At 40.6% G+C, this 17,624-nt stretch overlaps 1 protein-coding gene across 1 annotated transcript in view; it reads left to right on the top strand.

The window, feature by feature from the left end:
- Window positions 1–346: 346 nt before the first annotated feature.
- Window positions 347–17,624, top strand: part of LDAH (lipid droplet associated hydrolase) — a gene marked incomplete at its 3' end in the record, with an annotated part of 119,415 nt that continues 102,137 nt past the window's right edge. The window contains exons 1-2 of the mRNA XM_084262025.1: window positions 347–411; window positions 14,809–14,967. Coding sequence (XP_084118151.1) covers window positions 378–411; window positions 14,809–14,967 — 193 coding nt within the window. The 5' untranslated portion in view covers window positions 347–377. The remainder of the gene's footprint in view (window positions 412–14,808; window positions 14,968–17,624) is intronic.

Raw genomic sequence — 17,624 nt, 5'->3', positions numbered from 1 at the left:
TTATGAGAAGGAAAGCCCCGAGACGAAGGTCTCAGGGGCAGCTTAGCTCCTGCTCCCGCCGGTTCCTGGCGGGCGATGGACCAGCCGGTACGGCGAGCACGGCCGCCCCAGGGACCACGCCGGGGAGGTGCTGCTCTGAATGGCCGCCTCGGCAAAGCCGACCCCTTGCCTCAGGGGGCTCGCACGGCCACCGCCCTCACGGTGCCGGGGCGGCGGAGGCGGGAGGCGGGGCTGCCCTCAGCCCACCCCGCGCGGCTCAGGCGGAAGGAGCGGCCCCGCCGCACCCGCCTCCTACCGCCGCCGCCCTGCGCGGCCTCGCTCGTTGCTTCCGCCCGGCTTCGGGAGACGTTGCTGGCGCCGGCCGTTACCTCGCCGCTATGCTGGGTGTCGGGGAGCCCGCGAAGGGGGAAGGTACGTGCCTCGGCGGCGCGGCGGTCTCTCCGCTTCCCGCCGCCTCGGGGCGCCGCGTGGGGCGGGGGCACTGCGGAGGGGCTGCGCCCCGCCGGGGGCGGGCGGTGGGCCGGGGCGGTGGTACTGGCCGGGCCCTTCGCGGGCCGGTGGCCGGGCCCTCCCCTCCCTTCCTTTCCCCTGCCCGGCGGGCGGTGTCCGGTCTGAGTGGGGCGAAGCGAGCGGCCGTGCGCCTGTGACCTCGCTGAGCCGGGCGCCGGACACCTACCGCCGCTCCGTGTGCCGTGGCGGGCGGTGACCCGCGGCGGGGCTGACCCGGTGCCTCGCTGAGCAGGGAAGTGCCCCCTCGCCCTTATATAACGGCCGTGAAGGGGCAGGTTTGTGCGCTGGTCTTCCACTAAGTAACGCTGGCCATTTCCAGGCGCAGGGTTAAGGATGGAATGGCTCATCCCGTGCTTCGTACGTGCTCCCTTGACTTGTTTTTCCTTAGACTGGGAGGAGACTTGAAGAAGCAAGTCCTAAGCATTGTCTCCTTTACCAGAAAACAGCTGTGGTGATGCTACTTGTAGTGATTCTTCTTATATGTCAGTGCTTGTTCCCGTGAAACATCTCTGGGAGCTGACTGATGCTCATTATCTAAGCAGCAAGTTATAAAACAGGTAGAAAGAAAAAGTCCGTGGCCTGAAGGGCCTATAAATGAGGAAAAGGAGATTTTGAATGCTTGAAAGTTAAAAAGCGAGGTGAGATTTGAAAGTTGAAGGAAATACCTTTTTAAAGAGGAACTGATTGGTTTGGAAACACAGTCTATCAGGTACACATCCTCCTTCAGGACCCCTTGGCTGTCAGGTTTGTTCTTGATACCGTTGTTAGAAAATACAGGCTTGAGGGCAGCTGCCACAAGGGAGGAGAAATGCCTGTGCTGGATAGGAGGTGAGCAGCAGCTTCAGGAAGCAGCATAAACAGTGATATGGTAAAAGAAATTTTGATAATGAAACACTGTTAAGGCATGATGGTTGTCAGGGGCTTTTCTTACTGGTAACTTTTTTGTGGTGTTTGCAAGACTGATGAAACAGTTTCTTTTCTTGCCACTTAAGTATTAAAGTCGCATTATCCGAGGAATTGAATGGTGCAGACCCTTCTTTTTTTAAGGTGCGTTATACTCCTCTGGGACTTTAGAATACGCAGTTAAGGCCTGGGAGTCCATCTGCATAGACCTGTTGTACAGTCTGGATATGAATTTGTATTTTGTGTGCCTTGGAAACTAGAAGCCTTCAGTTATCAATTAGGATTATTGCAATTGCCTGTTTTCTTGTGGCACTTGCGTATGATGTCAGCGAGGGAAGTGGTCATGTTTACAGAACCAGGCAAGTGACAGCACCAACAGTTAATATTTTTCATCATTAAATTACTACAAGGATTGTATAAAAGCAGTTGAAGTAAGTGATCTTTAAAGGCTCTTTGACCGGACCCTAAGCAGATGCTTGCAAAAGAGGCAAGCACATGATTCTTGTTTACCTAGTCCCAGTCTGTAAGTACGCATTCAGTTTGCAACAGAGTGCAGCCCAGGAACTTTCTGGAATAGAGGTATTGAAGATTTAATGTTCTCGAGTGGATTTCTTCTCCATCAGCTCATCCTTGTCCTGGGCCCTGTGGAGCTCTAGGATTCACAGCATCCAGCTTCAAGCTCTGTGGGTGAAATACCCACTACCTCAGGAGGTGCCTCTGTTGGTTTTGAATATGCTTTCTACTACTTCTATTTGGTATTTTCTACTTTTTAAATTAGAAGAGACAGTTACTACCTTTTTCTCTACCTAATGAGATTCACAGAGGCAATTAACAATAAATTGTGTAGGGGTAATGTTAAACAAAATTTCCAATATGACTGCCAAACTGAGGAATTTGACGAGATTTACTCTAAAGCTTCCCGATAGCACTGATCTTACTGGGGGGTAGGTATATTGATAGCTTTGATTTCCCTTAAAATCTCTCTTTTTTTTTTTCCATTACTGTGATTTATTTTCATGCAAGCACCTTGTCTGGAAAAAAGGATGGTTTCCATTTTGAATAATGTCTAGGCAATATTTACCAAGGACTAGGAGCAGAATGTCAGTGTTTAAGCTTTGGTGGTGTTGTGCTTGTGTTTTTATAGACAGCATACATGTAGGATATAAAGGATGGGTAGCCTTTCCCTATTTAAATAGGGCAACATCTTAATAGTAGTATAAATTTTTTTTCTGGTCTTGACAAATCACTGTGTAATACTGTGAATTTTCAATAAAGTCCTTGACTAAATTTGATTCCAGTTTACACTTTGAATTATGATATTTGGATGTCCAATAAAGCTTGTGAACAGGCTACACTGGGGGAAGCAAGTAATTTTGATAGCAGAATATTCATAATAGGAAACAAATTGTAATATGAAAGAACAGAGTCTTAATCTTGAAACAAATACTAACACCAAATACTTGCTTGAGTACATAGTTGGCTAGAAAAATGAATGAGAGAACTGTTTGTTTGCCTAGGTGGAATTGCACAACCACCTAATGTAATCACCTAACGCAACTGTGCCTTGTTGTTCTGTGTTAAGCAAACCTGAGATGCCAGAACAATGTCTAATCAGAGATGCTACAACTCCAAGTATGTCAGGATTTTCTTCCTCCGTATCCTCACTTCCTCCTTCTGCTGTCAATAACGGTGCTGTTCTTTTGGTTCTCTCACTGTTTCATCTTCTGCTTCTGTATAGATCCTATTACTGTTGTCCTTTTTGTAAGCAGGTTCTTTATTTTAATTTCTTGTTTAAGAATACCCCAACAGTAACTCGTACAAACATTTTGTGGAGGTCCAGCCCCCCAGGTTTTCTGTCTCAAGAAATGGTAGCAGTAACTGAAAATATTGCATGACAGCTGGATTATTTTTTTGTACGTGGGATGAGCACAGGCTTTGTTGATACACGTATTTGTACATAGTTACAGGAGGAGCTGGGTCACTGCAAAAACAATGGTGCTTTGAGGAAGAAGCTAGCAGCTTTTCCAGCATGGTGAACGGAGTTGGATCCTCCTGTTATTAGAACTGTAGGTCTGTGTGTCAGAGCACCGGTGTGCACAGGCCTTCCTGCAGCCCTGCTTCTGCAAGAAACTTTTTGGCTGCTGCACCTTCCTCCAGCCTGCCTGTTCAACTCCCTGTCCCATCCTCCTGATCAGCAGAATGATGAACATCAATCACCATTGCTTGGACTCCAGGCCTCATATTAATCGCATAGGCAATTTCATTACTGCAGTGACTCAGAAAAGGACCTAATGCTGTATTATTCTTTGTAGTCTCTTGTTTATGTCTCTTGTTCATGTCTCTTGTTCATCGATTCCCCTGTTTGATTTCCCTTGTCCCTTGCACAGAGCTGCATGCAGCCAATTTGTTTTCCTGTCTGCCCACAGTGCCTTCCTAGCCTGTTGAGGTTAGCAAATGAGTATCAGAATGTAAAGCTGCTGCAGTAAACATAAGAAGGCGGTGGTAAGCAGCAAACAGGTTGAGAGATTACTGGAGGATGCTGTTTGTCCACTGTAAGTAGACAAAAAAAGTAGTGAAAATCCTGTCTTTTCTAGAAAGGAAGAAAACCATCATTAACTAAAGAGATAAGTGGAAGGCGAGAAGACTTGATGTAAAAATGCATGCAAGTTGAAATAATAAACCAGGAAGAAAAGAAGAAAAAACCCCAAAGTGTTTTGAATTCAGAGCATATGTTAGGCAAAGGGAGAACAACTGATGTGGAAATACAGAAGAAACATAGTTCCACAGGGAGATTCATGCTGAACAGTGCAGCAAGCGATGGGGGAAGCCAAATCAAGGACAGTGTGATGCTAATTGGGTTGGTGTGCGGGATTTTTGCTTTGATATCTGCTTCTTGCTAGTATTCATTATGCTCTTTGAGCTTTGCCTTACTTAACAAGAATAAAGAACGGTACTCTCTATTGAGTAAGTGAATCTTCTGATAAGAGGTGGAAAAGGAGTTATTTAACATAAAACAAAATCACATTTGCTTTTTACTGGTTTTGCCTGTCATTACTGCTGCTGAAAGATGGAAATTTTGTCAAATGCTTAACTTCTGGGTGCTGTGGTTTAAATGCATATATAGGTTACCATCATGTTAAATTCTAGTTTTTGTCTTTCACTGACTGTTGTCTGGAGTACTTGCATGACTTAAAAGAGCTGTCCAGCAGAAATGTGGGGCTTGTAGTTTTTTTCATGTAGGAGAAAAAAAAAAAAGAGTATAGAACATATGGTTGCAGAGCTAAGCAGTTCTTTGACTTTTTTCTTTTGCAAATGTGCAAAGTCTTTGTTTTTCCTAGAGACTGTAGGAATCAAATGGCAAAGAAGCATCAGCTTCTAGTGAGTGAGAATTTTTTTCCAAACCCTTAGACCACAAGCAAACATATTGGCATGTGCATATCTTCTCTCTCAATACCATTTTCAATTTCTTCTTCTGCACATCCTTGATTATTTGTTCTTTCACTTTTTACCGGTTTATTCTATTTCTCTGTCTCTTGTTGAAGCAATATTTTATGAAAGGCCATGTTAGCTCTTCTCCCACAAAATTCACCTATCTGTTCAATTTTGAACATGCCCTATTTTTGGGTGGTGATACATGCTGAAGTTTGAAGGCCACTAATGTTTCTTTTCTCTGTATCCAAACATAAGCATGATGGGTTCTTGTTCATGTGTTGTAACATTCCCATCTGTAACTTCAGACAGATTTTAACTGAATCTGTAATCAGAGAGTTTTGCCCAGTGGTTCCCAAAATACCAATGTTCAACATAGTCCACATTCAGATAAACGAATGAGTTTCATACTTTACAGACTTTACTGTATTTGTGACAATTTTCTCATGCTATCTATTCCAAACTGTGATTTATTTCCTTTTGATTTTCTAACATAGCATTTTTGCTTTTTGCTTGTTTTTTTGGCAGCTTGGAAAGTTCATCTACCAGATTCTCTTGACATGAGACTTGCTTCTGTGAAATTTGCAGGTCAGGGGAGACCTGGCATGGTTTTCTCTCTGGAAACCTTTACCATGAAAGCATTTTACTTCAGCAGCAGTTTTTTATATTCTTTCACATGGAAATTCTTCCTTCACTCAGCTGAGGTTTTGGAAAAATTGCAGTCTAATCTCAGAACATATATTTAAAGTATATTTATTGTACCCACCTGTTACTCATGCCCACCACCTTCTGTTTATTCCTCCATGAGATTTCAGTTTAAATCTTCCCAAGATTTTCCTGTGTCCAATACTTTAGTGCAGTATTTGGAGGGAAAGCTGTCGTTGAACATTACTTCATTTTTCCAGTAGATCTCAGTACTGTGTGCAAATGAACAACTTTTTCTTCCTTTAGAACTAAAATGTTTCCAAAAATTCCACTTGTTGTTCTGGAAAATATCCCAGATTACACCAACTTAAACCATCCCATTTGGTTTTGGGCAAATGAAACCATTGTTATGTCCTTAAGTGTGCTTATTCCTTTAAGCAACAGATGTCCTGCTCATTTCTTTTTAGATCATCAGCATTGTCTGCTTTATCATCATGTTTGCATATTAGCTGGGAAATGGAGGAGTTGCTAGGAATTTAGCTACTACTTTCTTGTCATCTGTGGGATTCCCCACCTCTATTACATTTACAGAGTTCCTTTAAGAAAAAACAAACCAAAGCAAACTGATGCTTTTTTGGGGTCATTCTCATGTTGGTAGATCTGAACAGCTCACAGGCAGTTTGTGAAGCTTTAGCTCTTTTAAAAAAGTGAAAGTCACCACTTGGGTATGATTAAATAAATTGTGTGGAGCCTGAGGGAACCCTCAGCCACACCAGGGTAACTTTTCAGGGTTACCCTTGCTATTACTCCTGTGCTACATCTCTCTGGCCAAGTGTTAATGTTGCAATGGCAAAGGGAGAACCTTTTGATCTACCTGGTAACAAGGGGCATGAACTCTGATATCTGAGCAGTGCATAAGCATAACTGGGTTTTTGAGACCTTTGTTAGCACAAACAAAAAATGCTGCCTGTGGTTGCCAAAAGGAAAGAGGCCAGACATAAAACTTAGTGTCTCATTGCCAGAACTGCAATGAAACATCCGATCCCCTTGCTGTGTTCAGTGCTGTAGATCAACAATTGATGCTTTAAAGCCTGTGACTGTTTTCATAAGGGCTGCCGTTGTACCTGATTCCCTTAGAAATCTTTCATTTGCTGCTTCATCTTCTTGAGAGTTGTGTAGAAATCAAGACTAAGAGTGCTATAATAGTTCCATTGTGATAATTAACAAGAGCTTCGTGGTTTTGGTAATCATGACTACAAGCTGAACTTTCTAAAGCCAGAAGTCTGAGAGATGTAAATACTGGCTAAAAGTTATGGTGGGTCTCCCTAATCCATTTCCCCCGGGTTTTGACCACCCTCTCTGTTGAATAATCTTGTACCAGACCAATGTAGATATATATCATTGTGGGATCTGAAAATGTTTTCCTATTTCTTGATAAAAGAAATAAGCTCTTTCATATTGTTCATACTAGAGCAAAATACCTTGTTGGAGCAAGGTTGATGGGGGTTCCATCTATTTCTCATTTGAATTCACAAAATCTGGACATTTCCAAGCTAAGTCTTTCTTAATTTCTGAGTCCTATGCTGCTTTACTGAAAAGCTGTCTTATTAATGGGTTTTATAATATTTGATAGTGACAAAGGGTTACTTGTCCAGTATGAAATTGATACCCGGAAGTTCTTTTCCCTGCTTCCCTTCCACCAGGACAGTGCACATCATCTTAGTGATTGCTACAAGGTGGTTATACTGTAAGTCCACTCTTTAAGTTTCTTCCTATTTAGGTCCCCTCTATGTTGTCTGTGTATGAGAAAATGAAAATTGATTCAAGTTTTAATTCTACATTTTAGCTTTTTATCATTACAGCTCTAAGCATGAGGAAGCTGCACCACATTTCCATGCATTTCACAGATTTATTTTTTTTTGCAGTCATCAGTGAACTTCTAGCTGATTTACTGCTTAAGGGAAGGACATGGAGGGATGACACAAGATCAAAACAAATGGAAGACATCAGAGTGCTAGGTCACTGAGTGATCCCAGAAAATAAGGTCTCATAGTTACTTTGATTGTTTTAGACAGCCCCAGCCTGCTGCTCTGAATTGCCTTTGGTGTAGGAATTTCGGGTGCATTGGGTTATTTCGTTTAACTGCATTGGTTTGTTTGATGTGTCTGTAGTGTTAACTTTTTAGCTTTGCTCTTTGCTATAAATAACAGGTTTTATTTACCAATTCAGAACTAGCATGAAAGGGACAAGCAGGTCTTTGCCATCATAAGATTTTGACAGAGAATTGTAGTGTAAAATACAATGAAGAAATATTTTGGTTTATGTACTGGCTGATGATGCTGCTTTTTGTATGCAGAATTGGATTTGTGACCAATGTCACAACAACTTCCAAAGTCTTTAGCCTATGTTTGCTGTTTCTCTGTAGAAAATCTGGCATCCACTGTTTGTCTGTAGTTTGTCCAAAGAAATCCTTGATGAGATCTAGGCATCCTGTGTTCTTCTCCTCCCCTTGTTCATCTTTGCAGGTTTTCTTCTAGGTCAGTCAGTCTGTCTGTTTCTAAGTCTTAGCCATGAGCATGTTAGTTCCAGTCTGCAAATCAAGGAGCTTACGTCAGGTCTGGATGATTCTCTTCAGAAATTGTTAGATCCTAAGTGTAGCAGGCAGCTGAAGGAATCTTGTTTTCTGTATTTCCAGTTACTCTCTTGCGTTGTGATATTGAATTAAATCACATAAGCTCACCAGTTAGGTCAGTGTTTCTTCTTTATTTAAGCTGGTACAGCTAGTCCATGGAATATATTCACTTCAGTGTCTTGTGTTTTCAGGGGGCTGATCTAGTTTAGATTCCATTTCTCTGACCTATATACTTAGTTATTGTCATCTACTGTATTCATGAAGCCCTCTGAATTTGCTAAGGTACTAGAAAAATTGGCTGGAGCCCATGCTGCACGTCACCCTTCAACTTTTTTTTCTGTTGTTTTAAGCCCTAAGAATTGTAAATTGTTGATTTATAGAAGACTGGAGAAAACTTAGTCCATTTTGTTCAGACCAGAGTTACTGTTTTGTCCAGCTGACTGTTAAAAACCTTCAACAAAAGAAGTTCCACTGCCTTCCCAGCAATCTTCTGTTGCCTTCCTAGCAAATATTTTTTCAGAATGTCTTAAAAGTCACAGGACATAAGTTGTGGCTGTTTCCTTTGCAATGAGAGATGGTAAAACAGGAAGCAATTTTGTCTATGCTATCTTTTCAGGCCTCTCTCAAATAGCTCTAAGCTTCTATTTGATTACAGCTTATCTTCTTGGCAGACTGAAAAAGCAGAGTGCCTGAAGCTCTTCCTTAGATGTGATGTGCTCTAGGCTGTTCACCCTGTGGATAGTCATCTACTTGACCCTCCTGTTTTCGTATGCCTTTCTTGACCTGGTGGGGTGAACTAGGCTCAGCATCACAGGTATTGAGTACCCTTGCTACTGTTGCATAGTAGGGAAGAGTAACTTCTCTCAAATTGCTGGGCCATACTTCTTGAATTTGTCTGATACATAGTTTGCCTTCCTGTGTTCAGAGTGCATTGTTGGCATCCATCATGACAAGCATCTCTTCTCCATCAGGGCTGCTACTCAGCCAATTACTGCTGAGCCACTTCCAAAGTGTAATGTTGTGCTTTACAGTGTTGTGCATCATAAAGGATTTGTTGGAGTGGTTCTTAAGGAAAAAACCCTCTGAATTGAAGCTCTGTTTTGGCTGTATCCACCATCCCAGATGCTTTAGAACTGTTTGTATATTTTGTCTTATCATCCAGGTTTCTGATGAAAATGTTGAGTTTTTTAGGCCCCAGTATTGTCATAGGATTATTTAACTTGTTTGGCATTCAGCTGACAGCCAGTAGTTGCCTATCTTTTAAGCTTGTTCAGTTAGTTTTCAAACTATGTGAGTCAGTTTATTCAGCCTGTGTTTCCTTAGCCTGGAAAGGAGAATGCAGTGGGGCATGGTGCCAAAAGTCTTAAGAAGGCATTGTGCATTACATCTATGTCTTTTTTCTTGTAGCCAGGTATTTTATCATTGAAGACAAACACATTCCTTGAGCATGATTTGCCATTAGGAAATTCATTTCCTATTCTGGATTAACATCTTTTGGCTTTATGTGATTAGACAAATACAAGCTCCCTTAATTTTTCTGAGTACTTAACTGAGCAAGGTCAGCCTATGCTTTGAGTGTTCCTCCTTACATTTCTTCATTGAAAATGGATATGATTTTAGATAAATTTTTTTCTTGGTATTCCCCCTGCCCCCCTCCCCAGCTCCCCTGGGTAATCAAGAGCTCCCCTGATTTACCATGGTTCTTTGATAAGTAACAGCCTTGCAATTGCCTCAACCAACTTTTTTTGACACTTTCAGGTGTATCTAGTTCAGTCACAATAATTTACATGCATCCAACATCTGTAGAGCCATTCCTAAGCCACAGTCCAGCCCCTTTCTCAAACAAGGCGAAGTAGATGAGGTTTCTGAAAGCACTGTCCAGTCAAACATTGAATATTGCCAAGGTTAGAGATTCCACAGCCTCTCTGGGGAGCTTCTTCCATTATTTAATAATCCTCCGTGTGTGTAAACGCTTGTATTATTGGAATTTCCTACATTGCAACTTTTCACTACTGGTTGTTGTCCTTTGGACGTACATCACATGCTTTAGCTTCTATGTCATCTAATTGACTTTTTTTCGGTGTGTTGATGCTTTGCATGTGCTGAGGAGTCCAAAACTGGGCACCTTTTTCCAGATGCAGTCTCCCCAATACCAAGCGAAAGAAGATAATCACATCCCTCAACTTGCTGGCTACTGCTAATGCAGCCTTGTATACTCTTGGCCCTCACAGAAGTAAGGGCACTCTACTGACTCATTTTAAACTTGTTATTCACTAGTGTCTTTTTTGCAAAGCTACTTCCTAACTTTTGAGCCCCCAACCTGTGTTGTTGAATTGGGTTAGTGAACTTTAGATGCAGGGCTTTCCATTTGCCCAAGATTTCATGTGGTTCCTGTTTTTCCAGCTTATTAAGGTCTACTTGGATAACATCCCTGCCCTCCTGCATTTCAGTTGGTGTGTCTTCCCCCTTTCGATCTGGTATTATGCACAAACCTGCTGAGAGCACGTACTGTCCAGGTATTTAATGAAGGCTGTGAACAGTATTGGTCCCTGAAGAACAACAGTTATAAATTGATGGGGGGGTTATGTTGTGTTTTGGGTTTTGTTAGCATTTTTTCTTTTTGTCCTTATTTTTTCCTCAGGAGCATCTTACAGTCCTCTTCATATCTCACCAGCTTAGCTATTAGAGTACTATGTGAAACAGTGTAGAAAGCCTTGCTCAAGTTAAACTAAGCAACATCTAGTGTTCTACCCTCATCAATTGAGCCATTCATCTCATTGTAGAAGCTGTGAGGTTATTTGAGCATGATGTGCCAAGTCCATGCAGAGTGTGTTCCCAGTTGCTTTTATGTGCTTGGGTACAGCTTTGGAGAGGGATTTTCTTTGAACTGAGATGAGGCTGACTGGTTTATAGCTCCCTGCACACTCTGCCTTGAACATGTGTCCGGTGATTTCATTTTTGTAGTTTTCAGGCATTTCTCTCAGTCGTTCTGACATGTCAAAAAGGATAGAGAGTGGGCTTGTGGTAACCCTGGCCGTGAGTATCCTGGGATGTATTTCTTACGGCTTTGTGGGATCTCATACAACAAATCTGTTTCAGTGGTTCTTTCTCCTCTACTTTGGTTCCACCACTGTTTTATGCAACTTACCTTTGCTCTTGTGTACTACTGCATCTCTTGCTTCATTGTCATTCTTCAGATCAAGTACGACAACTTGTTTGTCCTGTCTTGTGATTGGACAGTTTGTAGGCTAAATATCAATCGACTTACTCTAGTTAAATTATGTGATAGTAGATTGAGTTTGTAACAACTCTTTGATTAAACACTTGTTTTGGATGCAGATCACAAATATTTTATTCACAAATAAAATGTCAAGTCCAAGTATTAGGGTAGGATGAAGCAGTTAATATGCTATCAGGACAGTTGCATAAATAATTAAGCACAACGTATGCAAAGGAAACTTAGGTTTACTGTCAGGATTTTATTTTGCAGTCATTTGCATAAAGATGAATATGAAATGACTTAGTTATACAGCAGAAGCAATAAGTGGAGTCCAGATCAGCAGTAAGACACCTAAATACGTATGTTGGTTTGTAAGTGGAAGTGTACGTCTGTGTTCTCATTATAGGCTTGGCTAACTACGGGATGATTTGTCTTCAACCTGACGTAGAAACCTGGTGGTTGGTCCCATGGCTGTACACTAATCAGTCCATCTGTTGACACCTAGATCCTTGTATCCTGTAGCAGGAGTTTCCTTTCAGGTAGACACCTACGTTACGGGTGTGCTAATCTAGTGCTAAAGTCCTACTCTGTAAGACAAAGTCCATATTTATGTGTTATAGATGAAGTTTTCTTACCAGTTTAAGTACTGTTGGCAGAAGCTGCCTTTCTTATAGTATTTTTACCCATCTGTGTAGAGAGTTTATGAGCAGGAGTTGGAGCAAAGGAGCAGAATATGGCATGGGAAGTAGTGAATTCCTGATTTTCTATATGGTCGCATGTCTTTCACTCTGTTGCACTCCTCTGATGACACACATGGAAGTCCTGCTGGACAGGGTTATGGTACTATCTTCTCCTTAAGAAAGAAGGGGTGCCTGTTGTAGGGCTGCAGCACAAACTGTGCCCTCTCCACTGCCTGACTGAGCTGGTAGGAGTCTCATCTCTTGAGATCTCTGCCCATTTGTTTGGAAATTGATAGGCCATCTTAAGGTATTTCTAAGGGAAATGCAGGCAATTCATGCTGAAGGTAGATGCTCACAATGGAAATTGTGTTTGTTGAAGGTTCATTTATGAAGAGGGAAGGAGATCCAGAGATGTATCCAGGTATTACTGATTTCATCCTAAACCAGGTCAGAGTAGTATCTTGGGAGTATATCCACTGTCTTTTCTGTTTTTTCTCTTCAGTCCATTTCTGTTACCAAGGGCTATAAAGTTACAAATTAAAACCCCAGCAATAAATAAATAAAAATCCCTCAGATATTACATAGAACGAGTACTAGGAAACATTTTGGTATTGTCTCAGAGGGACAGCTTTCAGAAAACCTTTTCTTCTTTAGAGTGCAGTCTTGCTTTCAGATACTGCAACATTATGCATATCACAAATTCAAAGGTAAGAAAAGTTAAAAGGGACTGAAGCCACTGCCAAAGTCTGTGTGAACTGAGAAGTCTACCACTGCAGCCCAAAAGCCTGTCACTTCAATCCAAAATGTGTTGCTGAGCTTGCTTTCTTCATTGTTTAATTTATGACCTTCTTTTGCAAATGCTACTTGTGAGTGAAGAGTTGTCAGTGGAATTTCCATTTTGTTCAGAAAAATCTATTCAAAATGAAACTTTACAACTAATTTCATTTGTTCATGATAGGAAGCTTTACATAAAACCTACTTTCTTAGGTAAGGACTTGTAATTTCTGTTTTTTTAATTGTAAACACCTCAGAAAAAGGATGAGAAGCTAAATGTATAATTTAGTTATTGATGTAACTGGGTTTCTCTGTCAGAGCTGCTCTTTATTTCTTTCAGCTTTGAATAATGAAGAACTGAAGACAGGGATAATGCTTTGCAGAATATACCTTATTATAGTTTGGCAATATTCTCTCGGGTTACTGATGTTCCAGTCACTGTAAATGAAAGATGATAACATAGCAAATAATGAGGTGATAAAGATGTCTCCACTGGCATGAAATGATCTGGTTTTGGGGGTGAAGTAGGGAGATGGGGAAAAACCTCTTAATCTGGAAAACTGTGTTGTAGTTGAAACACTTCTTTCCTTCCAGAAGAATTTTCTGTTTGTATTATACTAGACTTTTTTTTTTCAAGGCATGTCTTGTTAGTTCAGGATAAAGCATTATCTGTCTCTTCTCCTTTGCCTGTTGTTTTGACTTCAAGTGACAGCTTCATTCGGGTTTGTTCTTTTCAAGTTGTGTTGCACTGAGGATTTTCCAGTGACCGTGAAGGTGGTGCCCCCCACCTCATCGTGGTCCTGCCAACTTTGTAGATCTTAGGCTTTAGTTTACATCCTAAAACTTCACAAATGTTAGGAAATAAAATTTGGATCCTTGTATTCAGAAATGGATGTCTCTCTTTCATTAAGCAAAACCAAAAAGGCCTAATGTTATCCTTAACTAGAAGCTTTTGATGTTTTAAAGATGGTGGTGTGCAACAACCTCCAGTTTTACTGGGGGGGTGGGGGGCAGTGTTTGTTGGGGGTTTTTTTGCTGAATCTTATTGGTGATGCACATATAGGCTCATGCTCAAGCCAGGACTTCATTTAGTAACTGCACCTGTAGTTGCAAATGGTAAATGTTTATTTTGGCAGATGCTTGTGTATGCTGTAGTTATCTTGATGACATTTTATTTCAAAAGTAGTCACTTGATTGAGTGGCATTTTTACTGAAGGAAAGATATGAGCTTCAGCCAATTCTGAATTGATAGCCTATTAGGACATGACTTCTTGAATGATAAATGCATGAGCTGATGAACATGCGTTGTTTATTTGGTGGCATATTGGTTATATTTCCCATTAATGCATTCAGATAACGAAATCATATAAGAAGAACTCACAAAGGTGAGCATAAATACTGATGAAATATTCCTCCTATAATGCTTTGAAAATTGCTAGAAGTTATACTACACTTAAAATGAGGAGCCCACCTAGTGCTGGAAGGCAGTCTAGTCATTAGCATGTTCCTTGGGACCCCTGGTATTTTCTTCTGGGTTTTCTTCTGGTTGTTTTCTATGGAGGCTTTTTTTGGTGGCTTTTTTTAAGTGATGCTGTGCACCCATAATTAAGGCATGCAGAGCTTGAAAAGACATTTGTGCAGTAGTTGTGTTTGGTACTTTTATTTGTCTTCAAATAGGTGTCAGCTGTCTCTTCAGGGGATGGTGTGAATAAAAATATATAGAACTATTTGCTTTTAAGTTTGAATTCATTAGTTGTCTAATTTATCACCACGTCTTTCTGTGACAAAAACTGAAAGATGCTTTCCCTCATGTTGTACTGACATGTATCAACATTTATAAACTATTCAAACAAAACAAATATTTATTGGGGTTTGTGTTTACTGGAGATAGCTGCTTGGGGAGGGTAGGTTTTGGCTTTTTTTGCAGTTACTCCCTATGGGTAGGTTACTAGCAAGGAGCTAGAAATGTAAGTATTTACTGCTCTGTTCTAACAGTATCTTATTCTGTCTAACAGCAAACATGAGGTCGACATCAGAAGAGCCAGTCCCATTACATGAAGAATTTATCTACTGTTGTGGAGCTGCTACCCATGTCTTAAAGTGCGGTCCTTGGAAAGACCTCTCAAAAGATGAAAGTAAAAACCTACCCAGGCTCTTATTCATGATTATTCCTGGTAAGGGTCTGTCTTTGTTTGAGACTAGAAATGTGATGGTTAAAAAGGGTATGTTCAATTTCAAAAATCTCACTAGATAAATGGTAGAATTTGGCTCATGCACGTGACAAAACAAAACAATAGTGTTGCAGTGGTGAAATTGGTTATATTTGATTACTACTGTTACCAGTACTTGTAACAGTGCCATAAGGTAAAACTGAGGATTCAGGATGTGTTACTCATTTACCTCATGGTGGTAGCTTACTGAGAGCATTGCAGGTTGTTGGTTGGTTGTTTTTTTTTCCCCATTGCTCTCTTGCAATTTATTTCTTGCATATTGAAGTGGTAGTGCAGTGTCAGCTGTGTGCCAACTGGAAGATGAAAGTTACAATTTTGAGGGAAAATTCTGGATACAGTAGTTTTTAAAGTGGGCTTTTTTATGTAAATGTAACTTTAATTTTTGCAAATGATTTTTTTTTTATAAGCTGCTTGAACTTATCTGAGTGTCATATAGTACTGAGTTAGCTAGAAGTCTGATTGTCTTAAAATGAAAGTTCTAATTTTTCATTTAGCATATGTTAATGGAGAAGTCCTAAACTCAATGAAGTCTGCCAGTGAACTGTAGGAGTTCTGTCATTAACAAAAATAGAGCCTGAGCTCACTACAGATACTGTTGACTCTCTTACTTCCTTAGAGTTTGCAGACTTCTGATACTTCCTATAGTTTATTTGAATATTTTGATTAGCACTGTCACTTCCCCAAAGTTAATGGTGTGAATAATGATTCTTCTGATAATCGAGATTTGTGGCTTACTGTGTCTGTTTAAGTATACTGTTACTGTCTGTGACACAGTGTGTGGCTTGGTCCATCCTTAGAGGTGAAAGTTTCCATTTTTCAGGGGTTTTTTTTTGTGTAATATTTTACGTCCGTTTCTTTGAGCACAATGATTTTGTATCCTTGCCTCCTGGAGCTGAATACTACTGTGACTTTTAACCCAGTGACAGTGAAGTTTACATTCTTCCTTTAACTCAGCCCAAGAAATAATCATCCCACGATCACATCTTGCTACTGTTTCATGGGAATGACTTGTTAATTCAGATAGTGTATAGTGTAACATTTTAGTAAAAGACTCTCTGTATGGATCCAAATAATCAACCAGTTTTCCAGAGGTACAAAGCTGATTTGATGTTTTTCAGTTGCGACTTTCTTGCAGTTAAAGCATTTCTGGAAGGCTTACATGAACAGTTAGGTGAAGTGTTCTCTTTTTCCTGCAAATTCTGAAGTTTTCATCTGTCTTCAGGTTGTATTTGGGTTGGTATTAGAGCCTGTAACTAGCATAAATCTGTAAAGCTAACGTGGGTAGAAAGATTTCTAGGGGAATTAAAAAAAAAAGTTAAACACTAGCATCTGAGGCAAAGGTGTTTCTGCAAGGTGTGTAAGTTATTCTGCTCAAAATACACTGAATCACACAGACTTTATGGGCTCTGTATTGATCACAGGAAACTTTTGATGCAAGAAAATGTGGTGGCAGGGCTACATGGAACTTATTTCCTTCAGAACAGCTCTGTGGAGACTCCTTAACATCTTATATTAACTAGACAGGTATCTAGAAATAGACATCATGAAATATTCAGAGTGCTTCTGTTATGGCCTACAAGCTTTTGCAAGCAGCTGATTTGTGGGTTTGCTCTTATTTTGGAATTATGTCAGTAACAAACTGAAAGTTCTCTCTGAGAAAGCAATTAGAAAACACAGCAGCCACAATAATGCTATCTGCACTTTAGATACCCAAATTCAGCAGTGAATCAAGTTACCCAAGCCTCTTGCGGTGGCTGGCAGGAAGCTGCCTGGGACCTGGCATAACATAAGGCAGTTTTGCTTCTCATAAGTGTTTTTTTTCCTACTGGTATATGCTTCACTTTTAGCCTTCAAGGAAAATTCTGTCTTCCAACACAAAAAGCAGCTTTAGGAGAGATCCGGACATTTGGGTCATCTGGCAATGTGTTCATGTACCTAAACAGTTAGGATTCGATGGCATTCTCCTCAGGCTTTTGTAACTTCCCGAGTATGAAATGTAGAGGCCTTTTGAGTCCAGCAATTTTCACACTTGAAAGGCATGTATCCCTAGCTAAGGTTCTTTATGGAATGAAATAGAGAGGCAAAAGGATAGCTTGGTACAGGTCAAGGAAAGAAATATGCAAACAAGGGCAACTCTCGCTCAAAAGGGAGAGTTTGCACAGCCAAGAGTTCCGTGTGACCCAAGCATGGCTACTCCTACCACATGGGATGTGGTGGTTCTATATGTTAAATAGTACTTACTCTTCCAGTCTTAATGGATCTCATGCATGTGATTTTTGTTTATATGGAATCAAACAAAATGGGGTTGGAGGGGTCATTATAGAAAAGAAAGATCAAATCCTCATCTACTGCTAGAATCTGGTTCTTGTAAGAGATTTGGGAATAAATCTTGTATATATGCTTTTTTTTTGTTTTGGTTTGGGGTTTTTTTTTTTTTTCTTTTTGGTAAAATTTCTTTGTAATTCTCTCTGCTCTGACTTATTTTTTAAGAAAAAGGGGGGGAAGGGGAGGAAGCTGACTACAAAACATTCTTCTACTCTGAAACCGGTGGCAGAATTCCCATTGACTTTAAAATGAGGCAGGATTCTGCTTCCTGAGAG

The sequence above is a fragment of the Gallinula chloropus genome (genome assembly GCF_964237585.1).
Source record: "Gallinula chloropus genome assembly, chromosome: 3".
NCBI classification, from domain to species: Eukaryota; Metazoa; Chordata; class Aves; order Gruiformes; family Rallidae; genus Gallinula; species Gallinula chloropus.
Note: the sequence above shows the minus strand (reverse complement) of the source record. Positions and strands in the feature narration are given on the sequence as shown.